Genomic DNA, 19,839 nt, shown 5'->3' with positions numbered 1-19,839 from the left:
ATTTTCCACCCATCTGTTCATTCCACCAGGCTGTCTGTATCTTCGTCAAGTCTGTTACTCTCTCCTCAGTTAACTACACCACAAAGTTTTGTCATTTATAAATTTACAAATTATTCTGCAAGTCCAAGTCATTAGGAGGCATTATGAAGCGCAGTGGTTCTATAACTGATCCCTGGTTCTCCACTGTACGTTTCTCCAGTCTGATGCACAGCCTTTCAGTGTTTTTGTGTCTCTTAGCTAATTTTCACTTCATGCTGCCGCAGCTTTTTTACATGGTCTTCAATCTTGATGCAGCACCCCTTCAGACTTATTTTGGAAGTCCTCATATCGACTTTTTGTATCTCATCAAAAAAATGACATTTTCATGAGATTCAATTTGCCTTCTGAGAAGGTCAACATGGATATGTTACTCAATCCACATTTGTCTAAAGGACTGCTCCTTCTGACTCTGGTAACCTAATTTGAGGAAGGACATCGTTGTGATTGAGGCAGTGCAGCGTAGGTTCACGAGATTGATCCCTGGGATGGCGGGACTGTCATATGAGGAAAGATTGAAAAGACTAGGCTTGTATTCACTGGAGTTTAGAAGGATGAGGGGGATCTTATAGAAACATATAAAATTATAAATGGACTGGACAAGCTAGATGCAGAAAAAATGTTCCCTATGTTGGGCGAGTCCAGAACCAGGGGCCACAGTCTTAGAATAAAGGGGAGGTCATTTAAGACTGAGGCGAGAAAAAACTTTTTCACCCAGAGAGTTGTGAATTTATGGAATTCCCTGCCACAGAGGGCAGTGGAGGCCAAATCACTGGATGGATTTAAGAGAGAGTTAGATAGAGCTCTAGGGGCTAGTGGAGTCAAGGGATATGGGGAGAAGGCAGGCACCGGTTATAGATAGGGGACGATCAGCCATGATCACAATGAATGGCGGTGCTGGCTCGAAGGGCTGAATGGCCTCCTCCTGCACCTATTTTCTATGTACCTCCTGAACCTGGCCCTCACCATTCGCCCAACCGATATATCTGTATCTAAGACATAATTCCATGCCATTTCCGTCATCTCCAGCATGTACCTACCACCAGCCACCCCTTGGTTCATTCATTCATTCCACCCAAACCACCCCCTTCCCAGGTGTTTTCCCCTGCAACTGAAGGAGAGGTAACCACTGCTCCTATACCACCTCCATCCAGGGTCCCTAGCAGTCCTTTCAGGTGAGACTGAGGTTCATTTGCAGCTCCTCTAACCTCTTCTACCACATCCTGTGTTCCCAGTGTGGCCTCCTGTACATTAGCGAGTCTAAATGTAGACTCGGCTTGGCGCCAAAGACTACTGGATCTCCTGGTTATTAACCATCTTAACTACTATTCCCATTCCCATGCTGATTTTTTGGTCTTGGGCCTCCTCCATTGATAGAGTGAGGCTGCACACAAATTGGAGGAACAGTACCTCATATTCCGCTTGGGTAGCTAATGGTATGAGTGTTGAGCTCTCCAATTTTAGTTAACTAACTGAACAAACCCCTCCCTCCCCTGGACTTGCACCTATTTGTTCCCACCCCTTACCCTTCCATTTACATTCTTTCCTCTAGCGTCACAATTTACAACACCTTTTGTTCACGCTTGTCCTTTCATCTCTGGTCTTCGAACAACCATCTACCTATTAAAAACAAATTAAAATCTCGTAATATCAAATAGTGTATCTTTGGTTCATAATCTAACGTTAATGTGCAATGTGGAACCTTTGAATATGCTGTGGAATCAACATCAGACTAAATCAATAATGAACTAATCGTCTGTATATGAGCAAGAGTGGGATCACAATTAAATTACAAAGTTTTTTCAATTTCAGATACATCTTTTTATTGTGACGTCTGTACTACAATGCAAAGGAGCATGATAAATGTTAAAGATCAAAGTTATTTAAGGTTTGATGGACAACATGCTGTAATCTCTGCAGCTGTTCTATGCCCAATCTGTGCCACAGATGTAAGCATTGGCTTTCTGCCTGGACAAGGAGACGGCCAAACATAGGAAAATGATATAATGTTCACTTTTCGGTGATATAGATCAGCTTGGCCTGATCTTTTGTCACCTCAAAGACACTGACGGAACTTGTAGCCTTATTCCAGGTTAGAGCTAGTTGCAGCACCAGTCAGCCATTTGGGAGGCATTTGATACATTTGACAAACTTGGGAGGTTGGGTATTGTATTTCATTCACTTTAGAAAGCTCAGTTTCCATCTTTGTGAGAAAGAGAAAGAAGTGAATTTAATTTAAGGAGATGTCCAAGTGCCTTATCCTTAATTCCCATTCTATGTAACATCACATCCCAGAGAGGATACACAGGGAGATTGTAACGTAGCATAATAAGTGTAGAAATTAAATCCATTGCTCTGGGTTGCTATTTCATGCTTTCCTGTCTCCTATTTTTAGTAGTGATTCTCCAATTCAGGTCATGATATATACCAAGGCTGCTGTTGTGATCTGGATTGGATTACCCGCGATGGATGTTGGAAACGGATTCAATAGCAGAATTCTGAACAGAGTTGGATGCACACTTTTATTGTAAAGAAACATTTGGAGGAATGTGGGAAAAGAGGATATAAGTGAATCTACTTAGAGAGCTTTTTCAAATAGCCATCACCAGACAGTGATTCGATTTGTCACCTTCTATGTTATATGGAGCAGCTAGTTCTATCTTGCATCATCAAGGGCAATAAAATGACTTTATAGCTGGATATCAAAAATTTGGGGTTTTCCATTTGACTTGTATCAGGAGAAGGCCATTCACCCGTTGAGCCTGCTTGATCATTTAGGTAACTCGTTAGATCTGTCTCTTAACTCATTTGTCTTGGTTCAATATCCATTGATATCTTTGCAAAGATAATTTGTCGATCTGCCTTGAATTTCAAATTGATCCCAACCTCAATAATTATTAGTGGATTTTCAGTTTACTGTTGCCTTTGTATAAAAAAAGTGCATCCTGCCATCACCTTCGAAAGCCCTAGCTCCTAGTTGAAAACCTGGCACCCTGGTTTCCAGCTTAATGGATCTTTCCTGTCGCAGGGTGACCAAACTGACGACAATCCTCTTAGTGTGGGCTCACCAACGTCTTGTGCAACTGTAACTCACTTAACTGCAACTGTAACATACTTATCTCACTAAGGATACAGCCAAACCAGAAGTAATTTTTCTGTTTCTTTTCTTTTCAACTTTTAGTTGCCAATTGAGGACCTTTGCAGTCTGACATCTCGATCTATCACTGTCCCTCTAACTGCTGTTGTTCCTGAATCCACCGAGGATATTCTTCTGAAAGGATTTACTGCACTGAACATGGAAAATGAGAAAATTGAAACTGCGCAACAGGTAATAACAAAATTGATGCATTTAATTTTAGGAAATGAGAGTTGAACTGAGTTTCTTTTAATTTCATTCTTATCAACATGAGGAATAATCAGAAATATGTCAACTAAACATTATGTATAATTATAGAATAACTCCTATTACATTAATGTCCCATGCTGTAAATTGTGACAATTTCATTCTTTCTCCCTTGTATGAGCCCCTTCATGAATTTCTTCTCCAATATTTTTCAGATACAATGACTTAGATTCTGTGTTTGGAATGGAATACTTTATTGTCACATGTGACTAGGCACAGTGAAATTCTTTGCTACATACCCAATGTATACAAATAGCCACCTACGGCGCTGACAAAGTTTCAAAGCATGTCAGCTCCTCCTTTTGTTCACCCCCCCCCCCCAGCGGTTCCCCCACGCTGGGTCCCCATTGTCCTTTGTTCTCCCCCCTCCCCCCTCACGGCGGTCCCCCCACACCAGCTCCTCCATTGTTCTCCCTCACGGCGGGCCCCCCACATGACTAATGAGTTAATTAAGCTGTTTAAATAACCATAATCATAGAATTTGGATTTATTGTCCTTCCCAATTTATTAAAACCAGCAAATTATTTTTGCAAAGCTTGTTTCCTAAATTTCCTTGTGTCTAGACCTTAATGTGTTCAGTTTGATAAATTTAACAAAAGCATTTTGCAAAACTATGTTGACCGTACTAGAGTAATTTGAATGATTTTGTGCCATGCTGAAATATCTTTAATAAAACGTAATATTTTCCTAGCGTTAGGTCCTTGCTTTCAGTTTTCAACTATCTTCCTGCATTCCATCTCCCTCGCTTTTCAACTAAAGGAACCTATGATATACGATTCCAACGTGGACATTGCTCAGGGTGGGACATGGGATCAGTGGCTTAAGAATGAAATTTGTGGCATGGTTTATTCTCCATAGTAGTTAATTGGAGCAGATTTCTCCTCAAAGATTGTGGGATGTGGGGGAGGTGAGGAGGGTGAGAATCTATTAGCAGCAGAGGTTATGAGAGAGATGTGTGTGCACATTCTGCATTGTCTGATGATCAAGGGCTGTGTGCCGGCAAATGTACACATGGTACCTGACACTACGTTTCCAGAAACTGTTGCCGTGGCATGGCATATGGGAGTAACACCAGAATGGTTCCCTGTGGATGAAGTGTATGTACCTGAGAGAATTCCCTCTCTATCAAACCTTTCCTAGAGCATCAGGTGGTGTGGACAGGCCAAAAGATGAGCCCAGCCCCATTTTATAAACAGGCAGAAATTTATAGCACAGAAGGAAGCCATAGAACCCTTAGACATAGCGGCAACACTCTGAAAACATTTATTTGGTTCTTTCTCGCACATGTGCATGCCTTCTGACCAGAGCGTTTGTGGAAGGCATTACACATTGGCTTGTTAGCTGCCTAAATAACTTTGTTTCTGTTCACCCCGGCAGTTCTTTTCCTGTTTCTCCAAAATTCAGACACAAATGGATCAAGATGAAGGAACAAAATACAGGCAGGTATTCCATTTGAAAAGTTTGTCTGATCACATACCATTGTGGGATTAGGAGGTATCTGATTTTAAGCCTTGAGCTCAGACGACAAACTTAATGGCTTTACCTGGATATTAAATTCTCTTTCTTTCAGGGTGTTTGTCAATGGAATGCTCAGGTAGCAGTTAGTATTCTCAAACCAGGAGTAGAAGAGCTGAGAAAGTGACTTGCACCAAACATTTGCAAGAAACAACTGGCCTTGGTCTTGATTAGTTTTTGTCAACCTCAGATTGGGAACTGACTGTCCCTGTGTACGGTGTCTCCTTACTCTGTTCTAATATTGGCTGATTGCTTAATCCATGATATATTTTACTTGCTACTTCAAGTGGGGGGGAGGGGGGGGGGGGGGGGGGTCGTTTAAGCAAGCTTTCCAGCATATTGAGTTTTGAAAAACGAATTATAGAAATTTTGCTTAGAAATAATGTTGATAAGCTGACAAACGTTAATGATGTTACTAAGCTGACAAACATTTAGGAGAACATTACATATATTATGGAAATCAAAGCAGAGAGTAATTTTGGCTGCAGCACTAAATTAGAACAAAGATAGGCTCAAAAAGCTGGAGTAACTCAGCAAGTCAGACAGCATCTCTGAAGAAAATGGATAATGACATTTCAGGTCAGGACCCTTTCTCAGACTGATGGGAGGAGGGTTGGTGAGTGAAAGCAAGAAAACAACAACATTTTATGTCTCTCTTTGGTATAACCAGCATCTGCAGTTTCTTTTTGGTACTAAATTAGAACAGATAATTTGTGTTTTGATTACAATTGATTAAGTTTAAGTTTGTTATCACATACTGAGTAACAGTGAAAAGCTTTGTTTTGCTATTCAAACAGATCAAGTATCTGTGAAATAAGCATTGCTATATCACAGATGACTGTAACCTACTCCTGGTATTGAATGAGCTCTTAGATGAAAATCTGTGCTTTCCTTAAGACTGTCAACTGGGCAGTTGTAAGTTGATTTCTGATTTGTGAATGCACATCATAATACTGTTTATGGTTTGCTGCTGATAAATGGTCCCAAAATGAATACAAGACGAAATATAGAAAATTATAATAATTAGATTGATTTGAAGTTACAAACCGGGTGTCTGGTAATGTATATTTGCGCAGGATACGTGTGTTGATAAACTGAACATAGTTTCCTATATAAAAGTGCTTTATGGCACAGTTCTTTTCTCTAACACTAATCTTCATCCTGTGCTCACCATAACAAGTTAATAGTGTGTTACTATGAGCACAGCCATTAATCGGTGCCCCTTCACATGGAATAGATTCTCCATTGATTAGGTTATTTTTCCAATTTTATGTTAACCTGTTAATTGAGTTATAGGCACAATTGCAAGGTCTACATTTATTAACCATCCCTCATATTAAGAATGCTAATCAAGGTGCAGATTAGTCTGTAACATAGACACAAAATGCTGGAGTAACTCAGCGGGACAGGCAGCATCTCTGGAGAGAAGGAATGGGTGACGTTTCAGGTCGAGACTCCAGCATTTTGTGTCTATCCGATTTAAACCAGCATCTTCAGTTCTTTCATACGCAGTCTGTAACATGTTATTTTTGCTCTTTGTTTTAGAGAATTGAGGGATTATCTATATGGCTTTCAGGAGCAGTGCAATGCAATACTGAATGATGTAAACACAGCCTTGTTACATTTGGAGTCTTTGCAGAAGCAGTATCTATTTGTATCAACTAAGACGGGTACACTTCATGAAGCCTGTGAACAACTCCTAAGGGAACAGGTAGGAAAGTTTTGTTGGGACAATTACAGTGTACCAATATTAGTGTTTGCTGTGTACATTTTTCACGTGTTGGTAGTGCATTCATTCATGTGATACTTTGGCTCTAAAGTAGATTAGTAAGATAGAAACAATTTAAAAATGAATGAAAAAGTCAAGGAATAGATCTGATGTGCTGGAGAAGAGGGCATTTCCTGGTGATGATATTATAGAAGAGTGACGATTGGCGGCCTGTGTGATTTCTTGTGTTTTTAGTATTTAAAATCCAAACAAATACAGAGAAGGCTGTTTGACTTCACCCTTGAATAGATACATTATGTTAGTGTATGTTGGAAGCATTTCATGTTTGCTTCTCCCTTTACTAACCTCAGTTCTAAAGAAATGTACTGTCTTGTTCTACGTGTAAGTTTCTTTTCTCAACCATTTCAAAGTTGCATTGATCCAATCAGTACATCACGTCAGTTGCACCTTTGCCCCTTCTCGATTGTAATACTCAACACCATTCAACAAGTTGGGGAACCAAGAATAGTGCAGCTGCTGATAATCTCAAATAAGAACACAATGCTTGAAATACTCAGCAAGTCATATATATATATATATATATATGTCTATATCAGCAAGTCATATCTATATCAGCAAGTCATATATATATATATCTCTCTCTCTCTATCTATATCTATATCAGCAAGTCATATGTGTGTGCGTGTGTGCGCGCGTGCGTACGAGGAATCACTCTCAAAGGAAGGAAGAAAATCAATAGAATGCCATCTTCAGCTGTGTCCTTAAGTGGCGTTATTCAAAGTTCTGACATTAGTACTCCACTTAGTCCAAATCAGACTTATTTGGAGGATTGTAGAGGTCTCTTTCATGTTGATGAAATGATGCAGAAGTAAACTTTCTGGTGGTTTCTTACAAGTGGATGAGTTGCTGGGCCATTTCAGAGGGCAGTCAACAGTCGACCACATTGCTGCTAAGATGCAAGATTTCCTCCCTGTGGGTGAATTGTGTCTTTACAACGATCAACTGGTTTTCATGGACATCATTTTAATTCCAGAATTGAAATTTGAACTTTCTACCTTGTGTCATGTTGGGATTCAAAGGCAAATCCCAAGGATTTTGCCCTGGGTATCCAAATTATTAATTTAGTGCTAATACCACTGCCACTACTTCCCCATTGTGATCTTGTGGCACAACACCAAGAAACCATCACAGTTAATAACTTGATGTGAACAAATATTAATGGAAATGTGAATTTATACGTTGAAGATTCTGGGTCACATCTTGTTTATTAAAATGTGCCATGTGAATTTTGGGTTCACCACGCGGCTTTGAAGGTGATGACTGAGCATTTGGTGGAATTTTTGTCTTTCGAATGTTAAAGCATTTATTTTATTGAAAATAAGAAAATGTTGTGACAGCAGTTCTGCAACATTTAATTTTGTTTTATCAACAGTCGGAGCTAGTAGACCTTGCTGAGAATATTCAGCAGAAGCTTTCGTATTTCAACGAGTTGGAAAACATAAACACAGTATGTGTAACTTATGCACTGTTTTCTTTTAAATTTCCTCAAGTAGACATTCTATGCATTCACATTATTGGTGAATGTGAAACTCTCTGATGCCGAAAATTTATTGTCTTTAACTGGAAAAATGTATTGTGGGATCTTGTTTCTATATTTCCTTATTGTGTAAAACAAGGCTTACAAAGTAATCCCATTCCCTTTTAATTTTCTCTAAACTATTCTTCTCACATTGCCATCAAGTTCTCTCCCACCCCTTTCTCCAGAATCTGACCCCAACTCACACACTGCAATTCACAGTGGCCTATTTGGGGACTTGTATGCTGGTTAGAAAGAACCAATGAGACCTTCTGCATGTTCTGAAAGTTTCATTAATAATCTCACGCAAGAAACACTGAATAACTGCTTCCCCAACCATTCATATCTGAACAACACAACAAAGCTAATGAATGCATGTTAACTTTTCCTTTTATCCTTATTCCAAAAACAAATTGAACAAAAAATCTCTCCCTGATACCTAGTACCAATATAATATCTAGCATTAAGTTTGGTAATGTAAGCTGGTGCATTTTCAACACGAGTCTATTCCTTTTGATGATCTTACAAGACTTGTAAAATTCGGAAAACCTTTGGTATCTCTTCTCTCTCCTGTGTCAAATTTTCAGCCTTTTCCTCCTCTGGCCTGTCTGTTCTATTAGAATATGACTGATCTGTATCTTGTTTTGGTCTTTGACCTGATATCTCGCGATCCTGTTACGCTAGCCAGGTACCCAGGTTCAACCTGTCGCAGGGTTAACCAAGTGTAACCTTTGTGGAATTTATATATTCTCCTTATTACTGCGTGGGTTTCTGCCAGGTCTTCCACTTCCCAAAAAATGTGGTATTAAGTTAATTGGCTATATTACTGCTTGGTTGCCAAAGACCAAAGGAATTAAGCAGCTGGCAATCAGGAAGAATGGGATTAATGGATTGTGATGCTGGGAGCTGACATTGACCCGATGGGCCAAATGGCAACCACCTATGTCACAGCAAGTAATCAAGAAAGGTTTACGTTACAAAAGCTGTGTCAAAAATTTCATGACCAACGTCATGGTATTTTATGAGAAACAGTACTGGATGCATTCCAGTTATTTCCCACCTATATTAATCATATATTAATCAGTTTGCGACGTCTATGTAAATATTAAAAACAAGGGAATTGTCAGTACAAGTATCTCAATGTTTTCTTGTTGTGTACCAAGGAGGTTGCACAGATGGAAGTAGATCATTTAAACTCTGTCATTCGGAAAGATAGTTTTACTTCAATGTCCTGGCATGTGGAGCTAATTTGATAGTATTTTTCTCTCTTCCTAGAAACTGAATTCACCCACGCTGTCTGTGAACAGTGAAGGATTTATACCGACGCTGGCTAAACTGGATGACTGTATAACATATGTATCATCACATGTAAGTCCTTGTTGCAGGAGCGGTTGTACCCCCAAACTACAATCATATTTTTGTTTATTGTGTAGCTAATTTATGGCTGCATTGTATATGGTGCACATTTTAATTTCTTATGTTATAGTCTGGGCTGTGGTATTCTGGGTGATGGGCCGGGATGTTTTGTTCATCTGGGTAATAAATTGGAGTCTGTTCTAGTCAGCTCTGGTCTGGGTGTTGGTACTGACATAGGAAACTCTGAAAATTATAATATACGTGAGTTGGTTGTATTATGTATAACCTAAGAATTTATGTACGGAGAAATCACGATGGGGAAAAGATACCAATATAGCGAAGGGAACCTCAGGATATTAGGAGAGGCGATAAATAGATTTATCAGGTGTAAATGCCACATGTAATGGGAAATAGAGGTGTCCTTTTTGCACCCTTTTGTTAGGTAAATGGAGGAATTGTTTCCTAATGACAGGAAACAGGAGGTTAAACATGGTCAATGGTGAATTGGGCAAAGGATTTAGACACATTTTTTGGATAAATGAAGATATAGTTTCCTAATTTCCAGGAGATTGAACATAGTCAATGGTGAATTGGGTGTAGGATTTGTTAGGTAAATTAGGAATTGTTTTCCAATGACAAGGTTTAACTATTGATCAATAGTGAATTGCTTCAAAGGTATAAAATCCACATGTAACCATTGTGTTGTGGGAATATAAAATGCGAACCTTTGGAACACTGGTTTCTCTCAGTGTTTCCTAGTGTGCGCTGTTAAGGCCTTGAATAAACCGATATGTTTAAGAAACTCAACACTGCTCTACAAGTCTGTCTGAAGAAGGGTCTCGACCCGAAACGTCGCCTATTTCCTTCGCTCTATAGATGCTGCCTCACCTGCTGAGTTTCTCCAGCATTTTTGTCTACCACTGCTCTACAAGCAGTTTTTGCCTGTTCTTTCTGAGCTGTACTTAAGACAGCAACTGGGCCTCACGTGAAGGCCAGATACAGGTTAAACTCAAAATTTCCTTCAACAGTATTACGGCTGTATTGGTCTTGTTTTCATAATCATACATAATCATCAACATACGAGGAATTTGATTTGCCATACAGTCACACCAATAAAAAGCAACAGAACACATAAAATACATTTTAACATGAACATTCACCATAGTAACTCCTCCACATTCCTCACTGTGATGGAAGGCGGAAAAAAGATCAATCTCCCTTCTTTGTCCTCCAGCGGGCTGGGGCCTCTAACCTTCCATTGACGGGACGATATTAGTCCCGTAGTTGGCGGCGGGCCTCCTCGTCGGGGCGATCAAATTCCTGCATCGGAGGGAGGGGGGGAGGAATCTCAGCTTCCCCGCGCCGGGCGATCTACCCTGGGTCAGGGCTAGTCGAACGTCTTGCGGCTTTTGGAGCTTCCCGACGTCGGTCTTAACCCGAGACTGCGAGTTCTTTGGTGTTAAGGTCTGCAGGCAAAGAATCAGCTCCGACGGCAAGTCCACGCTCCACGCTCAAAGTCAGTCCCGAGCAAGGCCTCCAGCTCCACCATGTTAGGCCACAGAGTGACTGGAGATACGATCCAGAACACAATTGTATCTCCGGCAAGGTAAGAGATTGGAAAAAATAAATCCCCTGACCCCCCTCCCCCACCCCCCCACATAAAACAAACCAGAGAACATTAACACGTTCTCTTAAAACACACTAAAAATAACAAAAAAAGATGAAAAGGATAGACAGAATGTTGGCAAGGCTGCCATTGAAGCGCCACAGTGGAAATAGCACCCACAGTTATTTTAGTAAGATTGATGTCTGGTAATGTGAGATGTTTTCCATTTTCAAATGCTTTTCTCTGCATTGGCTTGGATGAGACGGCCAGATATGTGTAATGTAACATGAAGGTTGTATACATTTTTGCTAAAAGAAAAGCTGTCTATGCCATGCACTTTTGATGACATTTATCAAACACTTTTTATTTACAGCCTGGCTTTAGAGATTATCCCGTTTATTTAGCAAAATTTAAGCATTGCCTATCCAAAGCCATGTACCTTATGAAAACATATACTGTGAACACACTTCAGAACCTTTCCATTCAACTAACGAAAAGGGTAAGTTGTAGTTTGACATAATTTTAAAGCACTGTATTTAGACAATTGTTCCAGTATTATTTGACTCGTCTTGTTTTTCAATTAACCAGTTTGTCATAGCAAGCATGGTCTAATAATATATTGAATATGGAAAAATTGCGACCTATCTGCACACAGTAAACGTTCAAACAATGGTGTGATTGTGACCAGAGACTGTTTTTTGATAGAGTAGTACAGCACATGAAGAGACCCAGCAGCCCACAATGTCTGTGTTGAACATGGTGCCAAGTTAAAATAAACCTGCTCAGGTTAAACGCTTGGCAAAAACCCTTGGGATAACTCCCTGTTCTTTATAATAATGGCAGGTGATCTTTTATGTCCACTTGACATGATAATGCAGTTTGATACCTCACCAAAAAGATGGGTTTAAATTTCAAGCGGAGTTAGTAGAAATCACGTGTATTTGTGCTACATTTAATAAATTATTCATTTTTTTAATCTGACAGGATCCCTCCGTTATATCGAACACTGACAATGCCTTTACATTGTTTTATGTAAAATTCAGAGCTGCAGCACCAAAAGTGCGGGTAAGCATCGTATGCTGTGAAAAGTAAGATGTTTATTTGATCAAGTCAAGTCAACTTTAATTGTCACATACACATACAAGATGTACAGTGAAATAAAAGTGGCAATGCCTGCGGGATTGTGCAAAACAACAGAACAGAACCAGTATTTACATTTTTTTTAAAAGACACAACAGTAATTAGGCCCTGGTAAGATCAGAGTTAACCGTCCTGATGGCCTGTGGGAAGAAACTCCGTCTCATCCTCTCTGTTTTCGCAGCGTGACAGCGGAGGCGCTTGCCTGACTGTAGCAGCTGGAACAGTCCGTTGCTGGGGTGGTAGGGGTCCTTCATGATCTTGTTGGCTCTGGATCTGCATCTCCTGGTGTATAGGTCCTGCAAGGGGGGGGGGGGGGGAGTTTAGTTCCCATGGTGCATTCGGCCAAACGCACTGCTCTCTGCAGAGCCTTCCTGTCCTGGGCAGAGCTGTTGACAAACCAGACCGAGATGTTTCCAGTCAGGATGCTTTCTACTGGCACCAGAGTAGAAGGATTGAAGGATCCTCAGAGAGACTCTGAATTTTCTCAGCTGCCTGAGGTGGTAAAGGCGCTGCCTTGCCTTTCTCATCAGTGAGGCAGTGTGTTGTCCATTTCAGATCCTCTGTGATGTGGACTCCCAGGTATTGAAAGCTACTATCCACAGTAGTCCCATTTATTCCCAGTAGCGTATACGTCCTCGGTTGTTGTGCCCTTCTAAAGTCCATAGTCAGCTCCTTAGTTTTAGTGCCATTCAAGAGGAGGCTGTTGTCCTGACACCAGAGTGCCAGGTCAGCCACCTCCTCCAATTAGGCCTTCTCATCGTTATCGGAGATCAGGCCCACCACCACTGTGTCATCAACAAACTTGATGATGGAGTTGGAGCTGAACCTGGCCGCACCATTATGTGTGTACAGAGAGTGCAATAGGGGGGCTGAGGACGCAACTCTGGGGAGATCCTGTGTTCAGGCTGAGGGGGTTGGAGGTATGTCTCCCCATCTTGACCACTTGGGGACTGATGTGGTGAGAAAGTCCAGGACCCAGGCACACAGGGGAATGTTCAGTCCCAGTTCCAGCAGCTTCTCAGCAAGTCGGGTGGGGACTATGGTGTTGAAAGCTGAACTGAAATCAATGAACAGCATCCTCACATAGCCCCCCCTTCTGACTGTCAAGGTGAGAGAGCGTGGTGTGCAAAACCTGGGAGACCGCATCATCCGTGGATCTGTTTTGACAGTATGCGAACTGCAGCGGGTCCATGGTGCGAGGGGGGAAGGCGCGGATGTAGTTCTTGAATCAGCCTCTCGAAGCATTTCATGACCACCGAGGTGAGGGCCACCAGTCGGAAATAATTCAAGCAGGCTGGAGAGGCATTCTTGGGCACTGGTACAATGGTGGATCTCTTGAAGGAGGCAAGGACCACGGACTTGGCCAGGGAGAGGTTGAATATTATGGTGAACACTGGAGCTAGCTGATTAGCACAAGACAGTGTCTTGGAAAGACTGAACATTTTACTTGTAAAATGTTGTTCATAGTTCCACCTGACTCGGTAAAAAGTGACCACTACCTGGTAAAAAAGTAATTTCTTAAAAGTTTATTGTGAGTGAAAGATGACAATCATCAACCAGTCAGAAATGAACAGGGGGTACAAGGTAGCATTTTGTTTTATCTTGCTTCTGCTGCAGTCTCGTTAAGGCTACTTTTCAAACTTAGTGATGAGAGGGTTTCTTGCAGAGATTGACTTTAAGGTGCATTTAATGGCAAGAATTGGAGGGAATGGCGAAAATTGCCTGCAATCACAATTAACGATGTGTGCATGAGTCACACTGAAAATGGAAAAGAAGTACCAAAAATATGAAACAGGACTGTGAGGCAAAGAATAGTGTTTGGAGGAATGGCAGCAATCACAGAAAGTGCTTCTCCTCCTTGAAGACTACTTAGAATATCCTTTGCTACCACACTTTAGCTCTCAATGTGCAGCATTGTGATATTTGTGGGAGGGAACAGTGGACTGTGCATCCTCGTATATGCTACCCATGCATGAATAGATCGGCATCCTATGAATTGTCAGGCTGGGCATCTTATAACACAGCTTGGAAATTCTATTTGTGAGCAGTGCCAGTATTTAGGTTCAATTAATTTATAGCAAATCCTAAAAATGATGCAAGAATCATTGCATGTTCTAGGAGTCATCAGATCACATTTATAATCTAATGCTGATCCTTGTTGCCATTTAAAAAAGTTACAGTGCTGTTGCCTTTTTCCACAGTCTCTGATTGAACAAATTGAGCAAAGAACCGATAAAAGCCCTGAGTAAGTATGTTCGATGAAAGGAAAACCTTGTCACTCATTGTGTTAGAATTCAATGCGGTCAATAAGCAAAGAGATTAGTTTAGGCATTGACCATTAATTAAATGTTTCTTTAGAACAAGTGTGCACTGACTTGATAGCAGTAATCTTTATGAAAAAAAATTTATTGGAACATTTTATTGGAACCTTTTCAAATCCTATAACTTGTCCCAGATTTTTGAGTTTAAGTGAATCAATGTTTAAGTGTGGTTGTGATTATGTAAACAGGAGAGCTAAAAAGAAGGTGTGTAAAAAAAAGATTTCAGATGTATTCATAAACAACATCATGGGGTTAAACTTTAGGACATTGTGGAACATGAATTGAATTATAAAGTGTCCATGAACTGCTGTTCAAGAAGAATTTTGATTACTGATCCACAGTTCAGCTCAATATACATGGATCTAATTTTTAATCTAATCATTATCACCGACCGAACAGTTCTGTGGATACCTAGTCACTGCATTGAGCGGCTGTGATTTCCTCCAATGATTTCGGTAGAGCAGGTTCTTGAATGTCAACCACCCACCCCACCCCTGCGGTTTTGAAGATTAATAGACGTAACAATGTTCACACATAAAAAGTAATTCACTAACGGTGAAGAACTGTTATGGCTGCAGGGGTTTGGAAAGGACAATATAGGTGCAGTTTTCCACTCTCCTCATTGTGGCCTCTTCATTTCTCTCCCTTCTGGCTGTCCTTTATTTGTTGATCCCTTTTTGCACTTTTTTTAACCCAGACCTCCCTCTCGCCCTCCTTCCCAAAGTGCTAGATTATTCCTTCAGATTTCGGTTGTTTTGAAGTTGATCAGGTGCAGAATCATATTAACTACTAGTGGCTCTTTGGCCCAAGGAGACCTGTGTTTGGGTGGAGCAAATGTCTCCTGTAGGACAGGCTTTTCAAGAGGTGATACAAATGTTATAAAGGACAAATGTGTTTAATATATATTATCTCAAAAAAGACACCAATAATATTGAATGATATTGGCATGATGTCATATTTCTGCAAGCAAAGCTTATTTATTTTGCTGTGGACGTTTGTGTATGTTAAATTTAAAGTGGGCCTACTTTTTCATCAGGTATCAACAGCTCCTGAGCGAGGTCCATCAGTGTTACCTGGATCAGAGGGCGTTCCTGCTGGGTCCAAGCATTGCCTCTACTATTGTTGACCTGACCAGCCAAAGCAACAAGGATCACTGTGCTCTGGTATGAATTGCATCAATAACTTGGGAAGACAAATGTTTAAGAAAGAACTGCAGCTGCTGTAAAAATCGAAGGTCGACAAAAATGCTGGAGAAATTCAGTGGGTGAGGCAGCATCTATGGAGCGAAGGAATAGGTGACGTTTCGGGTCGAGACCCTTCTTCAGACAGATTGTCATGCTGATAAAAGCTATTGTTAATGTTAACTTTGAAATGTTAACTCTGTTTCTCTCTCCACAAATGCTGCCTGGCCTGCTGAATATTTCCTGTCTTTCTGGTTTTATTTCAGATTTCCAACATCTACAGATTCTTTTGATTCCCCCTTCTCTTCCCCCCCCCCCCCCAAAGCTGTGAGCTCTTAAGTTTTTTTGATTGTCCGTGTTCTGGATTTCCTTATCAGAAATTTGCTGATTGTTTTTTCTGTATCACCGTTATTAGAGTCTTTATATAATTTAAAAGACCACAATTCAATCATCCCTCGATGTTTCAAAGAAATGGGGGAACCTGTCCACATAATTTAACAACTCAAATATACGTAATATTCGAGTGATAACCAATGAAGCTTTCCTGAGATGTGTCCTGAAAGATCATCTCAAGAAAATGCTGCAAGTCTAGCAGTGTGTGTTGGGCATTTAGGGGACTTTGTGTGGAGACTGAGAAAATTGTTACTTCTCAGTTGTCAGTGACATTTTTACAGAGGTTACCTGGCCAGCTGAATATTTCCAGCATTCTCTTCTTCTCATTCAGTATCATAAGATTGCTTCTACTCCTATGTATTTTTGATTTCCTAATGTCCAGAATCTTTTGCTGAATTCTGCAATTCACTATTTTTTATTGTGTTTTATTTTAGTTGCTGAATCATTTAAAAGTCATTTTGTATTCAATCTAAAGATGTTTGTTAGCTATTTTCACAAAGAACACACTATAATGTTTCTTAAGTAACCTGTCAGGCAATAGTTAAACATGAATAGAGATGCTAACTAGCTGATGTCTCCTGGTTAATTAGGTTTTGGAGATTGGATTTCTTAAAAATTAAAACTTCCAATGAAAACATCTTCAAAATAAAAAAACCTGCAGATGATGGAAATCTGAAATAAAAATGGAAAATACGTGAAGCATACAGAGAGTCAGGCAGCATGTGGGGAGAGAAACACAACAAATATTTCAGATTAATGAAGTTTTATCAGTTGTAGATCATCAATCTGACAGGGTTAACTGTTTCTCTCTCCACAGATATCGCTTGATCTGCTCATTATATCCAGCATTTTCTATTATTTAAAGATATGTTGGTCTAAACTGATTGTATTGGTTGATTTGTGGTTAAAAAGGAAGTCTGGTTAAAGTTTAAAAATTCACTTGACGCGTTTGCAACTTTAATATTACTATTTAATAATACTTCAACTTATTTTACCTAACATGTATAGTAAAATATCCCAAACACTTTAAAGAGTGATAATCAATAACAAAATACTGGAATTAAAATCATTTACAATGTTAAATTTAGGTTTGTATTAAATTTCCACTTGTTAAATATTCTGAACAATTTTGTTACTTTAAGTGAGAAATAATTCGCAATTTCCTTCTAGGTTCGCAGTGGCTGTGCTTTTCTGGTCCATGTTTGTCAGGATGAGCATCGGCTATATAATGAATTTTTTACCAAACCAACAACCAAACTAGAGTAAGTTGTCATTGAGGTTTAATGTCACTTTCTTTCTTGCTTATTGACATCTGAGATTTCAAGTTCTTTCATCTAAACATACTTAATAACTTCTCAGACTCAATTGATGGAGAAATTGTTATACATTGTTTTTGCATTCACAAACTGCTTTCGTGTTGTTTCGTGTTGATCCCAGCATGTAAGATCAGCTCTGTGCAGGGGCTGGGGGTTCAGAATACAGAAACAGCAACTGCACGTTCACATTTTTCTGACAAGGGGCATCTAGATTCTGGCCATGGATGAGCAGCCTCAAGTCTATCAAGGAGTGATAGTTTGAAAAAGGAAAGTCTTGCAAGTCATTTATTGCAAAGCCTGGCAAGGGATAGGAGCGAGTGAGTGATGGCACATTAATGGAATAAGGGACAAAGGATAGAGGTGAAAAGGAGACAAAAGGGTGTCATATAAGGTAAGAAGAAGAGGAGTGAAATGTAAAGCTGGAGGGGGGGAGGGTTGGAGCAAAGAGACAGTAGTGGGAGAAATGTTTGCACATTAGGTTGGGGGGGCGGGTTTTAGTTTTTTAGAAATACAGCGCGGAAGCAGGCCCTTCGTCCCACCGAGTCACCAATCAGCGATCCCCGTACATTAACACTATCCTACACTGGGGATAATGTACAATTTTACTAAGCCAATTAATCTACAAGCCTGTACATCTGGAGTAGGGGAGGAAACCATGCAATCATCAATTTAGCAGAGAATGAGTTAGGGAATGGTGCCAGGATACGTTTGGAACAGGGAGTGTTCAACATAACCAACAAAAGGCAGGCATAACTAGGGCCCATGACTACATCTTTGACAAAGAAAATGAGCGGAATCAAAAGAGGTGACTTGCTCACTTTCCTGTTGAGAATCTTTGAAACTTGCAAATGATTTAACATCACGGTTCCCTGACCTTCTGTTTCCCTAGCGAGCTGTTGGTGAAGCTGTGCATCTTGTGGTATGATGTGTTTCGACCGCTCATCATCCATGTTAACCACCTGGAGACTTTGTCGGAGCTGTGTGGAATTTTAAAGAATGAAATGCTCGAGGACCATGCACAGAACAATAGTAGGTAGAGTTTATGGAACTGGTTGGAAATTTCCTATAATTAATCCAAATGTAAATACAATTGATGTGAGTAAATCTAGTATTTGACAGAATTGTGCTCTTGATCCAAAGTTGAATTTACAAATACTCATAACTTTGCTTCCCATCTATTTCAGTGGAGCAGCTAGGTGCCTTTTCTACAGTGGTAAAGCAGATGCTGGAAGATGTACAAGAGCGTCTCATGTACAGAACACATATCTACATTCAGACTGACATTCTGGGCTATAAACCAGCAGCCGGTGACCTGGCCTACCCTGACAAACTCGAAATGATGGAGGTAGGAAAATCGTGCTATTGAGAACTAAATGGCTTACATTTAATCTTGCTTTTCCTCATCCTATTGTACGCCATATTCATCGGATCCTGATCAAAATAGTGGGGAAAATTTTTTCATTGGTCTGTATTTTTAACTCCTGCATCTTGATATATGGTTTCGGACTTGTTTTCGGATTTCAATTATGGCGGACGGACCTACCGACCACCACCAGGCTGGGCTGCCGACGCCAGCCCCAGTCAAGTCAAGTTTATTCGTCACATACACATACGAGATGTGCAGTGAAATGAAAAGTGGCAATGCTCGCGGATTGTGCAAAAAAAAACCCTCCAAAACAGAATGGAACAGAAACACATATTCACATATTACATATTTGTGGGAGGAAAAAAAGAAAAAAGAGCAATTTTAAAAAGACACCACACAACAGTAAAATGGTACAGTAAAGTTAGTCCCTCATGAGATGGGAGTTTACTCTGGGAAGAATGGCCTCTGGGAAGAAACTCCTTCTCATCCTCTCCATTTTCACAGCATGGCAACGGAGGCGTTTGCCTGACCGTAGCAGCTGGAACAGTCCGTTGCTGGGGTGGAAGGGATCTCCCATGATCTTATTGGCTCTGGAGTTGCACCTTCTGATGTATAGTTCCTGCAGGAGGGCGAGTGTAGTTCCCTTAGTGCGTTCGGCCGAATGCACTACTCTCTGCAGAGCCTTCTAGTCCTGGGCAGAGCAGTTCCCAAAACAAATTGTGATGTTTCCGGACAAGATGCTTTCCACAGCCGCTAAGTAGAAGCATTGGAGGATCCTCAGAGACACTCTGAATTTCCTCAATTGCCTGAGGTGGTAAAGGCGCTGCCTTGCCTTACTCACCAGTGCTGCAGCGTGTGATGTCCATGTCAGATCCTCTGAGATGTGGACTCCCAGGTATTT

General features: G+C 40.5%; 1 protein-coding gene across 1 annotated transcript in view; it reads left to right on the top strand.

Moving 5' to 3' along the window:
- Window positions 1-19,839, top strand: part of cog3 (component of oligomeric golgi complex 3) — a 51,055-nt gene that overhangs the window by 3,650 nt on the left and 27,566 nt on the right. The window contains exons 2-13 of the mRNA XM_033032873.1: window positions 3,218-3,364; window positions 4,817-4,878; window positions 6,500-6,665; window positions 8,116-8,190; window positions 9,535-9,627; window positions 11,595-11,720; window positions 12,206-12,286; window positions 14,563-14,606; window positions 15,719-15,845; window positions 17,427-17,518; window positions 18,462-18,601; window positions 18,757-18,917. Of these exons, the coding sequence (XP_032888764.1) occupies window positions 3,218-3,364; window positions 4,817-4,878; window positions 6,500-6,665; window positions 8,116-8,190; window positions 9,535-9,627; window positions 11,595-11,720; window positions 12,206-12,286; window positions 14,563-14,606; window positions 15,719-15,845; window positions 17,427-17,518; window positions 18,462-18,601; window positions 18,757-18,917 (1,314 nt within the window). The remainder of the gene's footprint in view (window positions 1-3,217; window positions 3,365-4,816; window positions 4,879-6,499; window positions 6,666-8,115; window positions 8,191-9,534; window positions 9,628-11,594; window positions 11,721-12,205; window positions 12,287-14,562; window positions 14,607-15,718; window positions 15,846-17,426; window positions 17,519-18,461; window positions 18,602-18,756; window positions 18,918-19,839) is intronic.

This window comes from Amblyraja radiata, chromosome 14 (assembly GCF_010909765.2).
Source record: "Amblyraja radiata isolate CabotCenter1 chromosome 14, sAmbRad1.1.pri, whole genome shotgun sequence".
Lineage (NCBI taxonomy): Eukaryota > Metazoa > Chordata > Chondrichthyes > Rajiformes > Rajidae > Amblyraja > Amblyraja radiata.
This window is presented reverse-complemented; position numbering and strand designations above follow the sequence as displayed.